Source organism: Psittacula echo (genome assembly GCF_963264785.1).
Source record: "Psittacula echo genome assembly, chromosome: 4".
Lineage (NCBI taxonomy): Eukaryota > Metazoa > Chordata > Aves > Psittaciformes > Psittacidae > Psittacula > Psittacula echo.
In genome coordinates this window covers 6,255,878-6,278,844 of record NC_137738.1, presented here as the reverse complement: position 1 = coordinate 6,278,844, position 22,967 = coordinate 6,255,878, and the positions used below count along the sequence as shown (strand labels likewise).

General features: G+C 40.3%; 1 protein-coding gene across 1 annotated transcript; it reads right to left on the bottom strand.

Moving 5' to 3' along the window:
- Positions 1-1,785: 1,785 nt before the first annotated feature.
- THADA (THADA armadillo repeat containing) lies at positions 1,786-22,860 on the bottom strand (the record flags this gene model as incomplete). The annotated part of the gene is given in 23 exon segments (XM_080614998.1): positions 1,786-2,129; positions 3,389-3,616; positions 9,647-9,739; positions 11,251-11,403; positions 12,785-12,908; positions 13,683-13,805; positions 14,616-14,657; positions 14,661-14,771; positions 14,915-14,946; positions 14,949-15,021; positions 15,023-15,072; positions 15,699-15,993; positions 15,995-16,090; positions 16,094-16,108; positions 16,112-16,186; positions 16,190-16,418; positions 17,208-17,369; positions 17,371-17,440; positions 17,744-17,834; positions 18,471-18,542; positions 18,548-18,682; positions 19,601-19,653; positions 22,800-22,860. Coding segments are annotated over 23 exon segments (2,727 nt in total).
- Between the last annotated feature and the right edge of the window lie 107 nt (positions 22,861-22,967).

The following is a 22,967-nucleotide window of genomic DNA, read 5'->3' as shown; positions in this document are numbered from 1 at the left end:
GGATTCCCACACTGATGTGTGGGACTGCGTGTGGGAACAGGGCAGAGGAGCGACAGCCCTGTCACCGGTAGGTAGTTGCTCTCTCTGGGGCAGTGTAAACTGCGCTGGGGAGCATCAGCTGCTCACCCGCTGCCTCTTCGGTATAGAGTAAGAAGGTGCTGCCGTCCTGTGGCCAATTTGAGGGACTGCAGGTGTGGGGGGCGCCTTGCACCTTCTGCTTCTGCCATCCTGTGGCCAATGTTCGTTATTACAGGTGCTGGGGGCTGTGCGCTTCATTCTGCTGCCATCATGTGGCCAATATTCGGTACTGCAGGTGGGGGCCGCTCTGCTCCTTCTGCTGCTGCCATGTGGCAAATTTGTGGTACTTGCAGGTGGGTGCCGCTCTGAGCCTCTTTCTGCTGCCGTCATGTGGCCAATATTAGGTACTGCAGGTGGGTGCCGCTCTGCCCCTCTTTCTGCTGCCATCATGTGGCCAATATTAGGTACTGCAGGTGGGTGCCGCTCTGCGCCTCCTTCTGCTGCCATCATGTGGCCAATATTCGGTACTGCAGGTGGGTGCCGCTCTGCGCCTCTTTCTGCTGCCATCATGTGGCCAATATTCGGTACTGCATGTGGGGGCCGCTCTGCCCCTCCCTCTGCTGCCGTCATGTGGCCAATATTAGGTACTGCAGGTGGGTGCCGCTCTGCCCCTCCCTCTGCTGCCATCATGTGGCCAATATTAGGTACTGCAGGTGGGTGCCGCTCTGCGCCTCCTTCTGCTGCCATCCTGTGGCCAATATTAGGTACTGCAGGTGGGTGCCGCTCTGCGCCTCCTTCTGCTGCCATCATGTGGCCAATATTAGGTACTGCAGGTGGGTGCCGCTCTGCCCCTCCCTCTGCTGCCATCCTGTGGCCAATATTAGGTACTGCAGGTGGGTGCCGCTCTGCGCCTCTTTCTGCTGCCATCATGTGGCCAATATTTGGTACTGCAGGTGGGTGCCGCTCTGCACCTCCCTCTGCTGCCATCATGTGGCCAATATTAGGTACTGCATGTGGGGGCCGCTCTGCCCCTCCCTCTGCTGCCGTCATGTAGCCAATATTAGGTACTGCAGGTGGGAGGCGCTCTGCCCCTCCCTCTGCTGCCATCATGTGGCCAATATTAGGTACTGCAGGTGGGGGCCGCTCTGCGCCTCCTTCTGCTGCCATCATGTGGCCAATATTAGGTACTGCAGGTGGGTGCCGCTCTGCGCTTCTTTCTGCTGCCATCCTGTGGCCAATATTAGGTACTGCAGGTGGGTGCCGCTCTGCGCCTCCCTCTGCTGCCATCATGTGGCCAATATTTGGTACTGCAGGTGGGTGCCGCTCTGCCCCTCCCTCTGCTGCCATCATGTGGCCAATATTAGGTACTGCAGGTGGGTGCCGCTCTGCGCCTCCCTCTGCTGCCATCATGTGGCCAATTTGAGGGACTGCAGGTGGTTGCCGCTCTGCGCCTTTTTCTGCTGCCATCCTGTGGCCAATATTCGGTACTGCAGGTGGGTGCCGCTCTGCGCCTCCCTCTGCTGCCGTCATGTGGCCAATATTTGGTACTGCAGGTGGGTGCCGCTCTGCGCCTCTTTCTGCTGCCATCATGTGGCCAATATTAGGTACTGCAGGTGGGTGCCGCTCTGCCCCTCCCTCTGCTGCCATCATGTGGCCAATATTAGGTACTGCAGGTGGGGGGCGCTCTGCGCTTTTGTGCTGCCATCATGTGGCACGTTTGTGGTACTGCAGGTGCGGGGAGGGGACGTGCACCTCTTTCTGCTGCCATCATGTGGCCAATATTTGGTACTGCAGCACGGGATCCGCGCATGCGCTTTGGCGCTCCTGTACTTGATGTTGGCGGGTACCAGCAGCGCGATCCTGCAGGGCCTGCGGGCCGGTGCTGCGCGCTCTCCGCGGTTTCCCGGTAAGGAACGCCTCCGCTGCACCATTTTCCCGGTGTCGGCGGTGGCTCCGCGCGCTCGCATTACTTTCCCGTGACCGCAGCCTGGCTTTCGCGCGCCGGTTTTTTGTCCCTACTGGCGCGCCGTCCATATCCCGCGCATGCGCAGTTCCCTGGAGCAACATGGCGGCTCGCAGGGTCGGGTCCCGGTGGCAGCGGCAGGTGAAGGCTGAGCCCATAGAGAGGAGAGAGATAAGAGAGGAGAAGAGAAGAGAAGAGGGGGGAGTGAGCCCCTTGGGGCAGCGCAGGGGTGTCTCCTGCCCCCTGGCAGCCCGCAGTGAGGGTGCGGGAGCTCCCGGTCAACTGGAGGCGAGCCCCGGGTAGCTCCCTGAGAGCTGCCTGGACGGACAAGGGGCAGGCGCTGGGCAGGCACCGGGGTGCAGGGACCGCGTATTTCCCGGTTCGCCAGAGCTCCCCCGGAGCCTGCCCTGGTTTCTCCTTTTCTGTCTCCCAGGCACCATTTTCGCATTCCTCCCTCTGTGCCCTGCCACCTGTTGGTATTTTTTGTCGTCTTTGTCTCTGTCTGGGTCCTTGTCTCCTTTGTTCAAGGTATTCCTTCTTGGCTCTGTAGTATCTCCTGAGCCTATTTCTTTCTGTCTCTCTCTTTCTTTACCCTGCTCCCTATCCCTCAGGTTAAGTTTCTCCCTCTGCCCCATCATTATTTTTTTGTTTTCTTGTTCAGTTTTGCTCTGTGTCCCTGTTTAAAATCTTAATTTCCTTCCTCTCTGCCCTGTAGTCACTTCTGAAGGTCTCTTTTTCCAACCTGCCCTGTCTGGCTTTTGTACTTCTTCCCTCTGTGCTCTGCAGCCTGTTGCTTTCCTCTTACTTCTCACTCTCTGTCTCTGTCACACTGCCTGTCCCAATGTTTCTCTGCCTCTTCATCATCCTTCCTGACCCTTTTTGCTTCTCTGTCCTGCCTCTACTCCCTATTTCTGCTGCTTCTTTCTCCACCTCTGTTGTGTTCCCTGTCCCTGTCTTTCTCTCACCATGCCCTTCTCTGCCTCATACTTCCTGGCTACACCTCCCATCCAGCCGGCTGTCACTTTTCTCCTGAGTGCTCTGCTCCCCACTCCTCATTTGTGGCACCCTCTCCTTGCTCAAGGAGCTGGCTGTGATGAAGGCAGCTCAGGGAACGACTGCTGTGGTGTTCCATGGACAGGCCCAGGGTTCTGGAGCACACCCACTCTTGCAGCTTGTTAGGTGCATGACTAAATAAATGCTACTCATCATCTCCTTTGCCCTTCACCGCAGTGTTTGCACTCCTTTTGCACCAGGCTTGAAGCTGTGACAAGGCCTGTGGGAGGTTATTGCAGAGTGAGGGTCAGGTGATGGCCCCCTGCTCCTGTTGGGCTGTGGCTGGAGGAGCCCCAGGTGCAGGCACTGAGGCTGATGATGATAAACCCTCCCTCTTACAGGGGGCTGCCTTACCCTGGGTGGCCATGAAGGGGTTGGTGTGAGCCAAGGGAGGAGCAGAGCAGCAGCAGACAAAAGGTGAGCTGGGGCTGGGCGGGTGGAATCCATGTAGGAGCTGGCAGAGGGGGGGCTGCTGGAGAGAGCGCCGAGTGGGAGTCGGGGGAGTTGCCTGGAGCCGTGCTGTGGAGCAACTCTGACTTCTAGAGGGAGCAAACTTAGAGCCCTTCTTGTTTGCCTGAATTCCTGAAGAAACAAACATTTACAAAGAGATTTGAACTTCAAAAATTGTGCCAAAGGTGAACAAACCTCCCTGAGCTGGCTTTAAGGTTCCAGGATTCTGCATAATTGCCTGTATCTACTAGAAACAATTTTAAACCAGAAAAGCTGGTGTCTGTATGTAGTAATGGAAGCTATGTTTAAGTCTCAAGAAGCTAAATGCTAGCATTAAACTTTCACTGATAGCAGAACTGTAGAAAGTAACAATGGTTTAAAGCTGTTTGGAAGCTTACAGTTCTACACAATCTCATGCTAAAAAAAGAGACGCTTTTTTATCTTTTCCCTAATCCTCATCAATTTTCAAGGTCAAAAGTCGAACTTGCAATATAATTTAGAACACATAGAACATACTTAATTCTATTATGCAATTTTTTCTTCAAGAATATTTCCTAAGAGTTCTTCAGCAAAAGCTTCTTCAAAGCTTTTACATAAAAGCCATCATAAAATCATGTCAAGTTTCTTATAATAGTCTGCTTATTCTGTTATTTATAAAATAACGTACTTTAATAGTCTGACAAGTAATTCCAGTGTCAGAGAAGTTAATGTCATAACTAGCTATATGGTTTTCCACCCTACTCATAAGTTAAGTAATGCCCAAACAATGACTAATAGTGAAAAGAAAAAAAAAAATGGAGACTACATCGACTTACTGTTTCCTGCAGATAAACCCACTTGATGTAAAACAAACAGTAACTGGAGATACTTCAGCTAAAACAGTCATTTCTCTGAGTGGATTTTAAGCTAGATGATGTACTTACAGGGTTTCAGCTTTCTAGCCCAAAAGCAGGAGTAAGTGCCCTTTTTCCAGAAGAAACTGACCCACAGACAGGCCAACTCTCCATGTGTGTAAACCAAACCAAGAAAACCATACACATGCAGATCGGATTGCTGTCCTGTTCCACAACCACCCTTGCATTTTTAGAATAATTCATTTTTTTGGAGGGGAGGTCATGTAACTTTCAGCTTCACTATTTATATTTCTGAGCTTTTTGCAACAGCCACATTGACTAAAAGCTTATTTCATCCTGAACTTTGATACATACATTTCTGCTCATAGAATCTGGAGAAAAAACACTGCTGTAACTGCCCTCACAGATGCCATGGGACTCATTGTGATGCAAGTGCATAAGCACTTGCATTCTTATCTAATAGTATAATGCTAGCTATGAGCATCTAGCTTCCCTGTGTCATAAACTGTACTTCATATATCAGGATGGAGAATGAGTCACGGAATTCACATTTTCTGTAACATCACAAAGATCCAAAGCAACTGTAAGTAAAGGTGACCCTACCAACTTTGCTTGCAGAGACAGTTGGTACATTTGTCCCTCCATATCTTATTTTCCTGGCAATATGGTGCCATTATAGTAGGGTACTATATTACAGAAGGTGTTTTTTTAAACCATTAAAGGATGGTTTTAAACCCATAAAGGACTGCAAAAGCATCTCCCAGTTAGAGACAACAAGTAACTAACCATACTGAACTCCTGAGGAGGTAGGCTGATTGATTACATTAAGAACTGGGGAGAGGCTGGTTTTGGTGGGTTCAGGGGTTTTGTTAGTTTAAGTGCTTCCTTGACTAGAAAGAACTGTAAAGCAGCAATGGTCGCCATACTTCGGCACTGGTGACACAAATAAGTAACAAGTACTAAGGGTTATCAGTACTTCAAAGTCTGTGTTCCATCACATGGGCTCAGATCAGCTCTCTGGTTAACCCCTGGCACTGGGACAGTAAAAAGTCTTTACTTCTGCTGTTTCTTTTCACTTAGGTACACAGTTCTGGCCAGCTCATCTCCCAAAATCATCTTAAAACTTCACTGATGAGATAAACAGGAGTTTGAAAAAGAGCTAAAAGTTCCTCCAGACTTGGTGCATTGTCTCACGATTTGGGAGTTACATGACAAAATCAACATAGTCTTCATAAGATATTGTTTTGTTGATTACATGGTGATCACTAGGACACAATACTGTTTAACAGGTAAAGCTTTGAGCCTGCCATCTCTGGACTTTTAGGGTCAGATGGAGAATGAAAGGTAGAATATGTATTTGAGTAGAGATTCCTCCAGATATACTAAGCAATTCCTGTGTTTCTTTTAACACTTAAAGAATGGGTAACTTTTAGAGAAAGCTCTACATGCATAAGATACCAAAATCCAATTCTCTTGTTTGTCAACACTGAAAAATGTTTAAGTGAAAGTTTGAAGCTACAATACAATTTAGGTATTGACATTTGCAGTCAATTATGATGAAATCCCATTAGTGTAATGCCAGTTACAAAAACTGCAGAGAAAATGCCCACACTTCTTCCTGTAATATTTGTTATACATTCAGCCAAATTGTATTTCATTGCAAGCCTCAGGAAAACCAGGATTTCCAACTGACTTTTCATCAATTAGCATTCTGGAAATTAGAACTCAGATATTCTGTTCTACAGGAAGACATCAGAAGCATAAATTGGGCATCTACAGGAAAAGAATATATGTTGCTTAATGACACAGCATTTCTGAAAGGGCAAGTACTAATGTCTACTTTCTAAATAGAGATGCTACAGTTAGAGCTGACTCATTTTAAAATACCAATTCCTTTTTGACTTGGAGCAAATTAAGGAACATAATGGTGGAAATGCGTATCTGTTCTCTCATCTACCCTCCAGACCTCTGCGACAATACAAGCACAGCTGTTAACCAGATGAAAACATGAAGGCTCAAGACAATGTAAGAATAAATATACTAACACTATTTCCATGGCACTACAACATTAAATAACATAAGAAATAAGATATGCAGTACATGACCCTATTATTTATTTTAAGATGGTAAGTTCTAACACCTAAGAAAAACTAAGTATTTTCTGCTGGAATAAAAAGAGGTTAGAAAGCAGTATGTCTCACATAGTTCAATCTTCCATGTAGAGGCTGGTTTTGTTGAAACCATATGGAAACAAAAAGGTCATCAGTTAAAACTGGAAATAAACACAAAATATTTCCCAAATAAATGCTTGTGGTAATCTAATTTCTTGTAAACACTACACTCAACATTCTATAAGAAATGGCATATTAGCATTTCTGCTAATGGCAGATGGCATATTAGCATTTCTCATCTCCTAAATAAAAAAAATTGGAGGAAAAAGAGTCACGTTGAATACGAAGTATGAATAATTCAGTCTCCTACAGAGGACAAGACTACACCTAGTCAGCATGTTTAACTTTCAGAATTAATGATTATAAAGTTCAATCAGTGAAGAGCTTGGAATAGCATTCCAACATCTAGAGTTCAAAACGAAACAAAGGGCCCCTCTGAATATGAAATCAGTTTAGCAGATTTCTAGCAGCTCTGTTACTGCCTGATATATACCAATGGGGGGAGGCAGGAAGGCATTTGTATCCCTAAGCACAGCATGTATCTTATAAATACCCCAATACAATTAGAATGAATATTCCTTGAGTTTGTTAGCTATATTGTAATTTCTTCACTTACCTGTTATTACCATATATATGCTTTCTGAATACCACTTTATCAAAAAGTAGACTGTTTACCAAGTATAATGAAACAAGAAAGCCACGAGAAGAACATAGCAGTACATTTTTAAGAAGTCTCGTACAGAATGTAGGATTTAGAAAATAAAGGTTTCAGAAAACTGCCCTTCCCCCACCCACCACTCCAGAAAGTGAAGATTTTATAAAAAAAATTACTTCCGTATCTTCCTGCAATCATCAACCTATCTGAAGGTTCAGATGTAGCCTCTAAAGGCAAAACACAGTGTCCCTAAGAGCAGAGACACTTCCTTCATGCTTCTCCAGCAACACACAAGAACCATTTCAGCTGTGACGTTTGCCTTTCTTTGACTTAAAAACAGAAAGCAACAAATGTAATAGAGTAACTTGAGGTTCTCAGACACAGATTTGTAATTTTAACAAGTTCAGCCTGATCTTCTTACGAAACACAATCTATGAAAAAATTTCTAAGCTTGCTTACCCAAAAGATAATTCAGTTGACCCTAATTGCTTCCACTCCTCAACACTCACTGTGCTTTGTTCCATTTAGTAGGGATATTCTGGTCACAACTGGTATTCACATGCACACTGAACCATACAAACACCTACAACTTTGGAGCCAGGCTCTCACAAACTCCACATCAATCATCAATTCATCACTCACTGTTACTTGGGTTTTAACTCAGGTGCTCCCATAGGAAGAGGCCTGGCGAAGGCATCATGTTTCTAACACAACATCCCCATCTGGTGACTACCGTGCCACTTCAACATATATACAGACTTTTCATGAAACAAAACATATGGCCCAACCAAAACTATTTTAAACATAGTAAAAAAACATGTGAGGAAAGAAAGTTCATGCATTTAAAACTTAAAAAGCTTGGATAAACTATTAAATGTTAAAATGTACAGATATTCTATAAAATAATTCTGTCATATACTAAAAGTTTACAATTTGTTTATCACTGTAAGGCTCCATTTCATAGCTGCTATTCATTGAAGTAGACAAATACTATCTAACATTTTACCACTGGAATCTTTCAAAGAGAAGCTTCTGCTTATGTAATTACACGCAACAAGTTTTATCGCATGAACATATTCCCCACTAGTCTTGTGTATACTGGAGAGGGAAATCACAGTAACACCTCTAAACAAGAAAAGCATTAAAAGCATTGCTTGACAGAAAAGGTGTTAAAGATTACCTGGCCAGTGCAGTTAAGGCAATAAAGTCTAGGCCAGTATCAAGATAACTCATTTTCGCTTGTGCTCTAGGAGAGATTAACCACAATCTTCAGAAACACAATGAACTAGACTTTAAAACCATGCACATGAATAACCAGCCTCTGACAGATTTATTGAAGAACTGTAACATTATATGGCGCACGTAACTTACAATTTTGATCACCCACATAAAATGCCTGCTCTATAAAGAATTTCTTGATTTAATTACTAATACAGCATTAGCTTTACTCCTCATTTTTGTGCACACATATTCCATTGGCACATGGTCAGCCAGCTTTTCAGACTATACTTTGCAGTGTTCTTTCAAACACATTGAAGATACTTTGGGTTTTTACTTCCATCTCTTGATACAAATGTAATTCATTTTGGGTATGTAAAGTACAAAAGAAACCTATTAGCACTAAAAACCCACCAAAACTATGGTGATTATGAGGATTAGGGAATAAAGAAAACTAGACTTTACTTTTTAGGCATCTGTTTCAAAACAGAAAAAACGATACAATCTGAAAATGTTTGGTGGTGGTTTTTTTTTTTTCAGTGCAGAAGTCAAGGTATCAGAAAGTGGTTTAAGATTATGACACAAGAAGAGAAATTAAAAAGGAGCGGTGCTAGCTCTAGTTCTGAATCACTGTAAGAAAGACAAACAGGGCTTTAGCAGTTTCAGATTTTTAAGAGAACTTATTTTGGGGGTTTGTTTACCTGAATCATTATCCACTAGAATAAGCCCCTCTGGTGATGAGCTCTGCACTACTGGTGATACTACGGCAGAGAGTTTGTATGACAATATAATGAGCCTGGCCACTATTTCCTTCCATTCAGCTACCAATGTCAAGTTAACTTTAAAAAAAAAAAAAAAAAAAGAACCAACCAACTGCACAACAAAATCACAAAAAAAGAACACAACATGGATTAAAAATCATTTTATATTTAAAGAAAGAACCGAAATTAAAGATACTTCCACCACAGTATTTATGAGAACTATAAACGGTACAGTTTGAAAAGTCCTAAGGCTGAGTTTAACACATGCAAAGGAAGTATCCAACACCTTAGCTAAACAGTGCAGCAGCCAATAAGAGCTCTAAAAGCCAGAGGTACTGGATTTCATTTCAAATAATACTGTATGCTTTTATGTTCTCCTGAACATAAAGCTCTTCCCCTGGGCTTAAATAAAGAGTTATGACATAACATTTAGCAGTATGTGTTACCTACTTAAAAGGTAATTGCTGCAAAGCCCCAGTTATACAATGCACTTTCCCATATACCAGGAATGATGCTGCTGCTTGGAGCAGAGACTTCTTTCTTATCTTGAAATACTTCTTCTTCAACATTCATCAGCAAAAGCTTGGTAACCAAAACTGTTAAAAGTACACATTTACATTATACATACATATACTGTATTTTCTAAGAAACAAATCTGTTTAGAGAGATAGGAATAAAGCCTGTTTACATAACAATTCCATGGGAAATGCACAGCAATTTCCTTGTTTACACTTTTCATTCTTTTGTCATTTAAATAAAACTTACTGTTGATTTTCAGTTACCTAACCTCCACAAATTTTTGTTAATAGTCAATTTAGTCTATCTGAATTAAACAGCAGCTGTGAGAAACACAACCCAGATCCTATATGCAGGGACAATCCCACTGCCCATGATGAAATCGAAGTTACCTACCACATACTGCAAGTCAGACTTCACCCTTACAGCCAGGTTAATATAACACAGTACAGCAAAATATTAAAGAACAGAAGCTGATGGTTAAATATTTGAATCATGCACTACTCAGTAAAGAACCTGCCCAATGTTTGAGGATACATGTGTCTATTTTATTTATATTTATACCATGCAGCATCTCAATGTTAGAATCAATTACAGACTGAAATAACAAATTATGGATAAATAACAACAGGAGCATATAACAAGGAGACATGAGGTTACCCATGCATTTGCTTCATCTATGGCAACTACAACCATGTCTCAAATCATGAACCCTGAAAAGAAAACCCCAAAGCACAATATTGCTTATTTTACTGAACTTCCATATTGATTTAATTAAACTACTTAGCACCTTGGAATCCAAGAACCTGCTTTTCAGTAAGTCTGCTGGTATATGTTTCTTAAGAAACACTTATTTTGTACACTGATCACCTTACACTCAAAACGTGTGTGTACGTATTTAGCAAAGATGCAATTGCGGATGCACTGAGGATGGGGACAGTCATTTATAAAGCAAATTCAAACATGTTGCACTTCAGAGGAGAACGGTTTTGGTTTCTGGTTTTGTGTTTTGTTGGGGTTTTTTGTTTTGTTTTCACAATACCGTGGCTTATCTGCTAATGGACATCATAGAGAAGCACAGTTCATCAGGAGCCAGTTTTAGTTTGACAATACTTAGGAATTTAAAAGTAACTTTTTATGAAGTAATAAGCAGAAAAATCAGTATCAGGCAAAATTTGGGAGAAATCAAAAAAGACAAACAGACGATAAGATCTGAGACAAATCTGACAGGAAAAGAAACATAGAGCCCAATTTGCTACAATATGAGTAACCAACCCAAAATGCCTCAATTGTTTACAAAGGGAAGGCATAGCTAAGCAAGTAGATTGCATTAATAACTTATCTGATAGTTCACAGTCACACCCCTGAACTTCCCAAACACCTTCACCCATTAGAGAAACAAGCCTCCTTATGTGAGGGCAGAAGCTCTGAAAAAATATACAGAAGATGCTTAGCGATGAACACTATTGCAGAGAACTTGGACTGACTTCTCTTTTTCAGGGGCTATGCTTTCTACCTAACTCTAGTACCTGGTGTAATACAGAACATTAATCTTTTGCAAAATTATTCCATTTAAACTATCTTTTATTACATATCTCTAAACTAAATGCAACATCATGTAGTTTCATCAACAACCCGGTTACCAGAACTTTTACTTCCTCAAAAGTACTGGCAAAACACTGGATCAAAGTTTGGACACAAGTAGAATAAATCTCCTGTTTCAACTGAAAAACTTGTGCCTGGCCTCTTCAAAGAAATCAACGTCTCACATAGCTTTGTTGTAATTCTTTACAGAATAATCACTGTACTCACATTTTGCCTAGTTATACTAAAACATTAAAATAAAATTCTGGCTAAAGTATTATTTTAATATTACTTATTTCTCTTAATAGGTCTTAAAATGCCATGTTTACTGTTGAGAAAAAAGGTTACCATATCCAAAAAAAGTCACTCAGTAATACAGAAAGTAACTTGTTGCCAAAACCCAGCATCTCATTTATTCATATTAAATTCAGCACTAAAAATAACCTCTAGTTTAGCCGTGCTTAAAAAATCCTTTCCTGGAAGCATGTAATATTAGACAATCCACCCCAAAAAGGTTTAAAACATCAGTGTGTTTTGGGGTTTGTTTTTTTGGGGTTCTTTTTGTCCTAGAAATAATTCCCTCAAATGGAAGCCATTACTACACTTTTTGCTTTTAATTCAGATTTAACGGAGTCCTGACTTCTGGTGACTAACCTAATGCTGTAAAGAAGCCAGAAACTTTAAGATGTAAACAAGTGCACCGTGCACCACATTCCAGCATAGAACACAACAGCAGCTAAATCTCGTTTATAGAAAGCTTCTGAAATCCTAAAGCTGCTATTATAAACATCTCGCAATACAACTTTCTATTTAAAAATAAATAAATCAGCAACATACCACAAACTCATAATAAAATTAATGTGTTAATTAATGTTTTACCAGGGGTTTCGAGAAAAGATCTACCAAGAAGGCATTTTTAATTCCCTCTCAAAATCAGCCTAGTTACAATTTAAGACTGAAAACATACTTTCATGTTGGCCATGTGATCCGAAAGAGAAGATTTAGCAAGACCATCAATACTAACTAAAACTTCTTGAATTGAGGTTGTCGTACAATTGTGAAGAATATTTAAAGTAACAGCAGCACATCATCATAAACTGTCCAATTAAATAGTTCCTTATTTAGTATAATAATATAATGAGGCTATGACATGCAAGCCTTTTCAATAAAGAGCTTTTATGGTCTCAATGTTCTCAATTACACATTATCAAGATGTCAGAACAGGAAAAGGGGGTAAAGTTGCCCAAAAGTTTTCTTCATAACAAAAATTCATTGAAAAGCCTTGCTAAAAACAGGCTATGCAAGAAAACCCCAATTTATGGAAGATATTCAACAGGCCACAAATATCTGCATTTATTTCACTATTCCTTTTTCCAAAAAAACCATTAATATCCTTCCTTCACGTAAAATGAAAGCAATGCAGGAAATACAGAAATAAAGAACTATGAATACAATTTTACTTTGACAGAAATTTTCTATCTGGGATAAAGACTTTTCTTCTGTATCTCCCATTCCTGCAGCCATTAAATTAGTCCTCTCACCTTCTGGAACAGAAAATATTTCTGCTATTGTTCCTAAAATATTTAGTGCAGAAAATCTGGTTGGGTGTGATGAACCAGGAAACAGTACCTCAAGAAGTCTGTCACATACAGATGACATGAAATCCTGAAAATCACAAGAAAAAAAATTAAGACAGTTTATTTGCTGTCCTATAAACAGAACTCTTAAGTAACCAAATTCATGACATTCTGCTTTACATGTTACCCAAAAAAATATGACCTTACAGTTAATTTTGGAAGAATGGGAGGCCTACCTTCACAGTACTGACAAAGAAACAGTTTACCACAAAGAAACTGATACGTAAGCCTTCAAATATGAAAAAAGGACAAATACAAAAGAAGTCTCCAAATGGAAGTCTTCTTGCTGAACTCTATCATCTCTCACTGATCAACCTGGAGTGCTAGAAGAAGGCTGAAGCTCAATGGATCTCTACTTCAAGCTTAAGTATCACACATCATTTAAAATCTGCTACTAAACTGCCAGCAGATGACAAGACATTTACCTGAAAATTTTAGTTTGGAGTGGGGGTAAATCTCCAGTCATTCCCCACTTCAGTTCACACCATGGAGCAATCACTTGGGCAATAACATTTTTTACTTTTGGATTAAATTAATCTTAAAGATACCCCCCAAATACTACAGGGTATTAGCTCAGTTGTCTCAGTTTATGAGAAAACAGTATTACCTTGCAAAGTGCATACAGTGCAGATAAGGTCCTCAGCCCTGTTTTGCTTTACAGTTTTCTTTCTAATGCACTGCACTATTCCCTAACACACACACACAGCCTAACCTACCCTAGAGGTGTTTTCAAGAACAATGAAATACCTTTCAGAAATGCTATCTCACCTCTAGTATCTGTATCTCTAGCAGTCTAACTTGTTTTATATTGCTGCAAAATCCCTAGAGGACACCTTTTAGTTGGGTTTTGAAGTAACTCTTGCTTGGTTTTATTTTGCTCCAATTTATAAAGCACCTGTGAACTGTCTTGTATCCAACAAAATGACTTTTAAAACAAAAGCAAAACACAGGTAAGGCAAGAATCACTGACAGTTAAACAAGGGAAAGGGGAATTTTCGCTTGTAATTTTTAAGAAGTTCACATACAGTATAACACAGAACAGATCCTTCTCTCTTCATTCGAAAACCAAATTTTTTTCTCCCCATCTCTCTTGTGACCAGCCTTTTCCTGCTCCCTCTGCACCTTCCTGCTCTCCTCCAGCACCTTCTTCCATCTTCCTCCTCTAAAGTCATGCCGAGACCTCTGCTCCCACCTCCTCATTTTCTGTGGAACATATATTCCTCTATAAAAAAAGCTCAATTAATGCATATAATTTTTACATACTTCAGTGTCTCTTACACAGTCTGACTCAACTCAGAACTGCTTCCCCCAGTTCTTTTACTACCCACTAGTATTATTTCTTTATTAAGACTCCCTCTAACACAATTTTTTCATCTCATTTCTCAGTCTGCACCAGCCACAAATGGAAAGAGATTGACTTGTCTTCTGTTTCTGCCAAACCTATTCCCTCATTTTTTCCTGTCTCAAATTAATTGTTTTCTCCTTCTACACTGCTTTCTTTTGCCATATCTTCCAAAATGTTCTTTTTACACAAACGGTTTCCGCATTTTCCCTGTGTTTTCTACCATGATCCACATTGCAACCTTGGCAACTTCCACAATGTCGACGCACTCAATCCCTGCAGATCTTTAACACAGCACAGCCATGTCATGCTGTTCCCTTAATATTCCTTTACCTCGTCCTATACTATATAACACAATAGGCACATTAGAGATTGTCCATAGTCCGAAATTACCTTTCTCAGTAAAGAAATTATCTGTTGTCTTACTGAAGGAGACTAGCTGTTCAACTTGTACATCATGAAAAACTGAAACAGTCGCATTTCTTCCACAGACACAATTTCTGTGCTACAATGGTTTTCACATAGTAAACCTATGGCATCAATGAAAACCTGAAAAATATTTAGATATTCACCACAAAAGACTTACAGGCACCTATGATACCTTTGTTTTAAAATAATGTTGACACAGTATTTAGGATCAATGCAATTCTTCTAATTAGAAGACACAAAAACCCCCAACATTGTCCCTTTACCTGATTGTGCTGATGAACTACAACTATGCCTGTTTTATACATTCAGTGGATATGAAACCATTCCTCGTGATATTTGAAAGTTCCAGGTGTCTGTGAGCCCTGGCTGTTCCTTAGGCATGCCATTAATGCTCCAAGAGCTCCTCTAGTACTGCAAGAGCCTATGGAAAATGAAAACCAGTAATAATTATAGTTTCATTAACACAAACAATGTACTAATTGCAATGTTTGTCAGAAACTCCTGATATTCCAACACACAACTCCCACCCCAAAAGACAGTGTCTGTCACAGATTAAACTACTTATAAATCATTCCCAGAAAGCATTGCCTTGAACGTGTCATACATAAAAAAGGACCTTGTGAGGTCTTGCAAGCCCTTAGAGTTACACTAAATTATGCCAAAAACTACATGAGAATCATAAACCTCATATCCACATATTTGCAACAAAAAACAATCTGAAAAGCCCTGTCGCTGTGCACACTTATGCAAGAAATACCAGCAGAACAGAAAAAATAATACAAAAAAAAAATACTAGTATGTAACAAAGCTTGGTGTGTAAAGAGAACAGTAAGGCACCCACAGCTTACTAATAAAACCACAGAATACTAATGGTTTTGCTTATGGCATGAAGACACACTTATGATTATTATGAATTCCACTCTGAAATACTAACAGTGATAATAACTATCTGGAATTTTTATCCCAAATTAATTATAATAATAGATCAGAAATCATATTTCTGAGATTTAAAAATAATAATTACAAGTACAGTATTTATTTTCTTACCTAGACTAGCATCTGCAGAAACCTGAAGAATTCTAATCATGTAGCTGAGACTGTCAGGGCTAGGTTTGAGCAATTTTGGTAAATAGTAATCTATCATGTAAGTAGTTTGATCATGGTTCCCTTCACACAATATTACGAGAAGAGAAACCCAGGTGTCATGCCACTGGTCAGTGCAAGTGCTTTCTTGAAAACTCAAAGTAAAATGGGCTTTGTGATTTATAAACATGGTTTCCAAAAGATCACTAGGACAGTGATCGTAAGAATCATTATCTAGGATAGTGATAGCAAGAGACTGATTCATTCATCACGTCTAGGATTTGTACTGGAATTGTTCTGTCCAATTGTAGTATATTTTCAGTGCCCACACACTTCTCAAGACAGCCAGGAGAAGTCTATTTCCCTTTGACATGTCATTCCAAGCTTAGTAAATGATTTATCAGCCTTGCAAAGAATGGATCTGAGTTTTCATCAGATCTAGTAATGGTGGTTCAGTGTATCTGAAGAAGATTCATGAACATCAGTTTGGTTTGGTGTTTAACAGCATCCAGAGGTTGTTCCCAGTGCGTATAAATGTATTCCAGCAGCTTCCCAATCACATCTGAGTTTCCATTAAGTTTGATTTTTAGATCTGGGAAGCCTGAAATAAGAGCAGCCAATGCTGAATTAGTCCAAATAGCAAGGATTCTAGACAAAGGTATTGCCATATTGGATTCTTTTATCCTTTTAAAAAGAGCAAACAAAAAAAAAATTCATTACTACCTTTTCAATTTTTTTAAAATATTTTTTTAATTTCAAAACAATTATTTATCACATTAGCTTACCTCACACTAAAACAGGTAAGGAGACACTAACAATGCATTGAAGGGAAGAAACTAATATAAAAAGGAGTTGAAGAATTGGATGTTGTGAAGTGTATGCTTAGTTATGTCACATGCTGTTAATTGGTCACAGCCAAAACCCCCTAAATATGGGGAAAATAAACCTGACAAGCCACTACATTTGCTATTTTAAAAGCAAAACCAAAAATGACTATCTGCAGGCTAACAGTTTATTAGATGGAAGCAGATAATCCTTGCAAACAGAAAAAAAGAACAAAAAACCTCATCTTACTTCAACTATTTTGCTCATTGGCACACGTTTTCTTCTTGTGTACTTTTAAAATCATAGGAGGTGATGTCCTAAAGCTGAAGTTATCTGCTTACATAACAAGTGATTCTGCCACACCTTACCATCAGGTAGTTGGTAAACTAATCCCACTTAGGCTGGAAAAACAAAATTTCATTTTAGCACACAAGAGAAAATGTAACTTAGATCTATGCAATATCAAGACATTGTATTTTTCAAACTTATAGACTTATTCTGAATATATTAAAAAGATAAGATGATCTGTGGCAAAAACTAATAGCATTACACTGAAAACATCAAAAAGATATTCCACCAGGACCATATGAACTATGCGAAAATGCAAGTAAAAAAATCAACCCCCTCCTCCCAAACATGAAACAGTACAAATCAAAAGAGAGGCTAACTCTGAACTCAAGGACTACTGATATGATATCTAATAACAGTTTCACTCCATTTTCACCCGTGCTGCTGTTCTTCCATTCCAGCATAGCCAGTGCTCCATGGCAAAGAAAGAGAAGAACGGAGTGAGGGAGGTCCTCCATACAAAGTCCTACAGCTACTCACAAACCACATTGGCACACACAGGTGTTTCACTGACCCAAGAAGCAAGTCATTGACTGTAATAGCAAAAACCCACCCTTTACTATATCTCAGCACAAGAAAAAGCCATTTTGTGCATAACTGAGAACCTCAGAAGATCTGAGATTTCTTGTAAATTGTTTTTCTCAAATTCAAAACCCTACTCCTATTATTCCATAAGGCAAGGAGAGAATAAAGAATTTATACTGCAGCAAAGAGTGATACAGACATTGGCAAGTCCTGCTGTCAGCATCAGCAAAGCCTCTCAACCTCACGGGTAGCACTGCTCAATGACACTATGACATTACAGACTCTTTAGCAAAGAAATATATTTATCAAACAAGGTAAACTGGCTTCAACTGGCTCATACATAGATTTAGTAAACAGAATAACAGCCAGTCCTGCGGTAGTCTGAACAGTTTGCAGGAGCTGCTACATGGCAGAAAAAGATATTTTACATTAGAGTGTAGCAAACACTGTGTACTAGAACTATGTATCAAAATTACAAAGATGGTATTGAATTTTCTTAGACTGCTTGTAGTTGTATAATGACAAATCTGTAGTGTCCACCTGGATAGCAAGTATTCATGAATTTATACTCCAGTGTAATAGGAAACTATTAATGCCCTTTAACAGATAGGAAATATAGAACGGCCCAGTAAGACACAAAGGACTGTGGCCTACTGACACTTCTATTAAATTCTACTTTTCAAAAAAATCTGCATAAGAAGTGAACACTATTTGTTATGGTGCACCAATACATAGCTCTGACAGCATAATTCATACAGATAGATAAGGTTTTGGTAGGTACAGACATTTGGTGAGTCTCAGAAGTATTTCTGTTAGTTTCTAATTTATCAGTAACAGCATTTAACTTTTTTTTTTGTTGGACAGTTAAACTGTAACTACAAAATCATGATCTACAAATCATAGCTTGCCAAAAGACCCGCTACTGCTCTCACTCCTATTAATCTCAGCAGTTCAATTTCCCTTCAAGCTACACTAAGTTTTTATACATACAGGTTGTGTTTACTACAAAGACAAGAAGACTGTCCTGAATAAAAACACATGGGTTTGAGTATTACTAAACTTCCCATCCATTAGGAAGTTTGTGGAGCTTTTCAGTAAACTACACATACTTCACATACAAAAGACTCATGGTGTTTCCACAAACTTCCTTGGATGTTTTCTTGTAATTTCTGTACAAGCACCATTGAAACTTGAATGGCTATCAGTAAGTTGTGCATCACCTGAGTCTGAACAATACGATTTCCGTAGTTCTTTGTAGGAGAGAAAAAAAAAAAAAAAGCATTCTTCATTATCCCCAGAAAACTATATTCTGCCAACTTCAGACACAATTAATAGTGAAAACTTGTTTAATGTTCAATTTGACCAGATATGTAACCATAGAAAAAACAAGCAGCAGACTCAAGGGCAGCGTTTTGCAATGAAGTTTAAAAACTTAAAAGACAAATTCTGCTACAGTTTCTGCAGGTTCCTGTGACAAACTTTCTCTCATTTGATTCTGCCTGAGCAGAGCTGACCTTTTCCAGAAACCTTCCAAAAAGACCAATGGAACACAGTGCTGCTCCTTTCTCATTTTTCAAGCAGTTCCTCCATGCATAAAGCATATTTCTATGATTCAACTTTCTTCTAGCATGAAGACAGACAATACATAAACTTTTAATGTACAAAACACTCCATTAAGCATCCTTCTCCTCTGGTGCCACAGTGAAGAGGCGTCATGTTACACAATGCTGGAAAATGTCAAGATATTAAATGATGACTGCTGTGACAGGCTGAACAGAATATCAATACTGAATCAAACACTCATGGAAAATGGAAGAGTATTACTCTACCTGAATTTTAATAAGTGTGTCTATTAATTACGGTGTTCAGTCACAATTCAGATAGCAAAACCACAACTCAAAGGCCTCCCTTAAAAGTAGTAGCTCTAAAACAGTACCAGTGCCTTAAATGTTACTGCTTTTACTTTCCTTCCTTGCCTTTCTTATTTTATATCATCATACTGCCACAAAAGAAACTCATTAACAGCTTTTTCTAATTTCAAATATGTATAATCCTAAAATTACATTCCCATCTCTCATCACCGTATGGCCATCAAAGTGATAGCCAAACCATACCAGATTATCTTGCATGAGTGAAATAAAAACAGAAACAGCTTATATTGCATTTACTTGCCTGTTTCCTTCATGTACATCAAGTAGTGACTTCTGGAGAAACTCAAGAACTAGGGATAATAATTATGGCATAAATTTATTTCAAAGTTAAATAGGACAAAAAAATTCCAGCAAATCAATCACACATACACTTCACACCAGACCTAATGAACAGTTATCAATGTAGTGGTGCATTTTGACTCCAAAACCAAAACTGGTTTTACAACAACTTGGGACAAAACAAGAATTTCCAACCCCTCTGGCCTAATTCGAGGCATTGAGAGTTCTGGTTCCTGAAGTTACCAAGCGTTAAAGACAGAGCAGCAATAAAAGGTCCACAGTAAGCTGTGAATATTACCTGCATGCCGAGGGCACCATATGTCACGTTATCCCATATTACCAGCAGATCAGAATTCTGTCAAATTATTGGCAAATAACATTCTTGCCACAGCAGACCTGGGGTTGCTACAGTCGTTGCATATTAGTGCCACAAACTTTCAGTAATTAAACTACAACAATTTGTAGAGCACAAGAGATTACTCACTTCTAGGTAAGGAAAACATTAAAAAAAAATAAAGACTTACTATTCAATTTTTTACCTTGCGAACACTTTTCTCAAGGGATCCTTCACCTCCAGTGAAAAGTATGTGTCTCCCAAAATATCCAAACAGGCTTTAACCATGGGATCACATGCAGAGTTTTGATCCATCTTTTTCACCAATGGCACAATCCATAATCAACAGAACATGTGATCAACAAAAGCTGTACATATATCCTCATCATTAACAGTGGCAGAATTCCCTCCCATGCAAGTATATCATACAAATCTGTCCTTTCTTTACCATGTCCTGTTGAGTTTCAGGTGTTGAATAATGATTCAAGAACACCCCAATACCAAAAATATATACATCCGAAATACAAAACTTGTTATCACTTGCCTTCCATCATTTTTCAATAACTGTAGCCCCTTGGTAATTCTAATGAACTACGTAACAACTGCTTTTTACCTATTTCCAGGAACATTTAATATACTATAAAGTTCATTTTAGAATTGTATTTTCCATTAATAATGCACGTGACACACTTTCAATTACCAAAACCTACACCAACAACAGTGAAGTCTTACTTGTTTAATACACTGGATGTGCTGGATGCCATTGCTCAGTTGTGCTCAGTGCAGAAGTGGAGATGCCAGGTTTTGCTCTTCAAAAAGTAGCCTTTGAAAACCCTACATTTGGAAGAAGAGTCCCTTTTTAGAAAGGAATTGTGACAACCAATAGAAATAAGACTTAATTTATAATAAGAAATCAGTGGTTCTTAAAGGTTTCTTTCCTGTTCTAACAAACCTACTAGTGCCACAATCTCTTAAGTCACCTTACAACACCTTAACAACTTTTTTTTTCCCCCTAACATGAGAAAAACAAAATACAAGTTTCATTGTAATTTAACAGTAGGCCTCATCTTCAGTATGAATACCAGCTTCACAAAATCACAGCATGGTTGAAGTTGGAAATGACCTCTGGAGGTCACTTGGTCCAACCCTACTGCTCAAGTAAGGTCACCTAAGGCAGGCTGCCCAGGACCAAGGCAAGACAGCTCTCAAGCACCTCTAAAGATAGAGACTCCCCAGCTTCCCTGGGTAACAGCACTGTGCACATGCTGTTACCTTCACATTAAGAAAGTGCTTCTTGATCTTCAGAGAGAACTTCTTGTGCTTCAGTTTGTGTTCATGCTGTCCCTCATATCACTGTTCAACATGGCAAAAAAAGCCTGGCTCTGTCTTCTTACACCCTTTCTTCAGATATTTTTTACACATTGATAAGATTCCCTGAGAACTCTCTTCACCAGGCTGAAGAATTCTAGTTCTCCCAGCCTGCCCTCCTAGGAGGGATGCTCCATGCCCTTCACAATCTTAGTGGCCCTTCACTGGACTCTCCAGTATGCCCACATCTCTCTTGTGCTGAGGAGCTCAGAACTGGATGCAGATGTGGCCTTACCAATTCTGATTAAAAGGCAAGAAACACCCTTTAGTAGATGTAGTACATAAATCTTGTACGATTGAGTTTTGGTTTGGTTTTGTTTTGTTCAGGTTTTTTAAAAGTAAAGATCACTGGAAGCTTCCCTCATCAAACAACAACAACAAAAAAAAACCCAACCACAAAATTAAAGAGCACTGGAACAGTATTTTTAAGTCAACTACATAAGTCTTGTCCTGAAGTAATCTTTATTGCATTATCTGCACAATATTTTTTCAAGATAATAGCTCTCTTCAATTTTATCAACTATTTCAAGCATTTCATCCAAGATTGACCCAGACTTCACAGCAAAGCATGGAAGTCATAAAAATCAGGATTTGCTGGATGAATGACAAACTGTCTCACTGGAATCCCCACTGCACCTGTTACATAGTCTGCGGCATACCCCTGGATTACAGTTTGAAAATATGCAGAAGTACAGGAATAACACCCCAAAACTTCTGTTACTCTGTTTTACTGTTCAAAATCCATTGAACTTGTATTAATGTAAAGTTAGAACTATGTAGCAAAGCACTTACGTTTCTTAGAACATACCAACCAGTTCTGTGTTTTCTATAATGGGCGTTACAAATAGCAAGTTACTCTTCTTTATGGTACTGCCAATTTTATGTGCACTACAGTTTCACTGATTTAGGAGCTCACTATCACGGAACAGCTGAGTCTGGAAAGGATCACTGGCAGTTATCTGGTCCAACCCCCTACTCAAGCAGGGCCAGCTGGAGCCCGTTACCCAGGACCATGTCCAGGTGGCTTCTGAGTGTTTCCAAGGCTGGAGGCTCCACAGCCTCTCTGGACAACCTTTGCCCACAACTGGGCACCCTCACACCACATCTAGTGGTTCTGGATGTTCAGAGGAAACCCCTGGGTTGCAGTCCTGTCCTGGCACTGGGCACCACTGAAGAGAGCTGAGCTCCATTGTCTTTGTACCCTCCACCCACGTAGTTATACACACACACTGATAAGATCCCCACATCTATTATCTAGCCCCGGCTGATAGTGCTCAGAAAGTATAACTCATTTTGTTTACTTCCAAGACCAGGTGGCCTCCACCTTTTCCCCAGGCAGCCAGCACCACACGACAGCATCTACCAGCGTGCCGGTACTCGGCCGGGCAGTGGGGCCTGTGCCCAGCACGAGTAACCAGCTTCCAGCGGCCTCAGGAAGACAAAAGCCCGACTCACGACACCCTAGAGGAAGGTGAAGCAGGGCCTCGCTGCCGTGCGAGTGCTTCACCCTCTCCATGATTGACCCAGACAGCCCAAGTTAAACCCACACCCCGCAGCATCTCAGGCACACCACGGGGCCTCCCCCTCCAGCGGCTTGACGGCGGGCACCAACGCAAGTGTAGA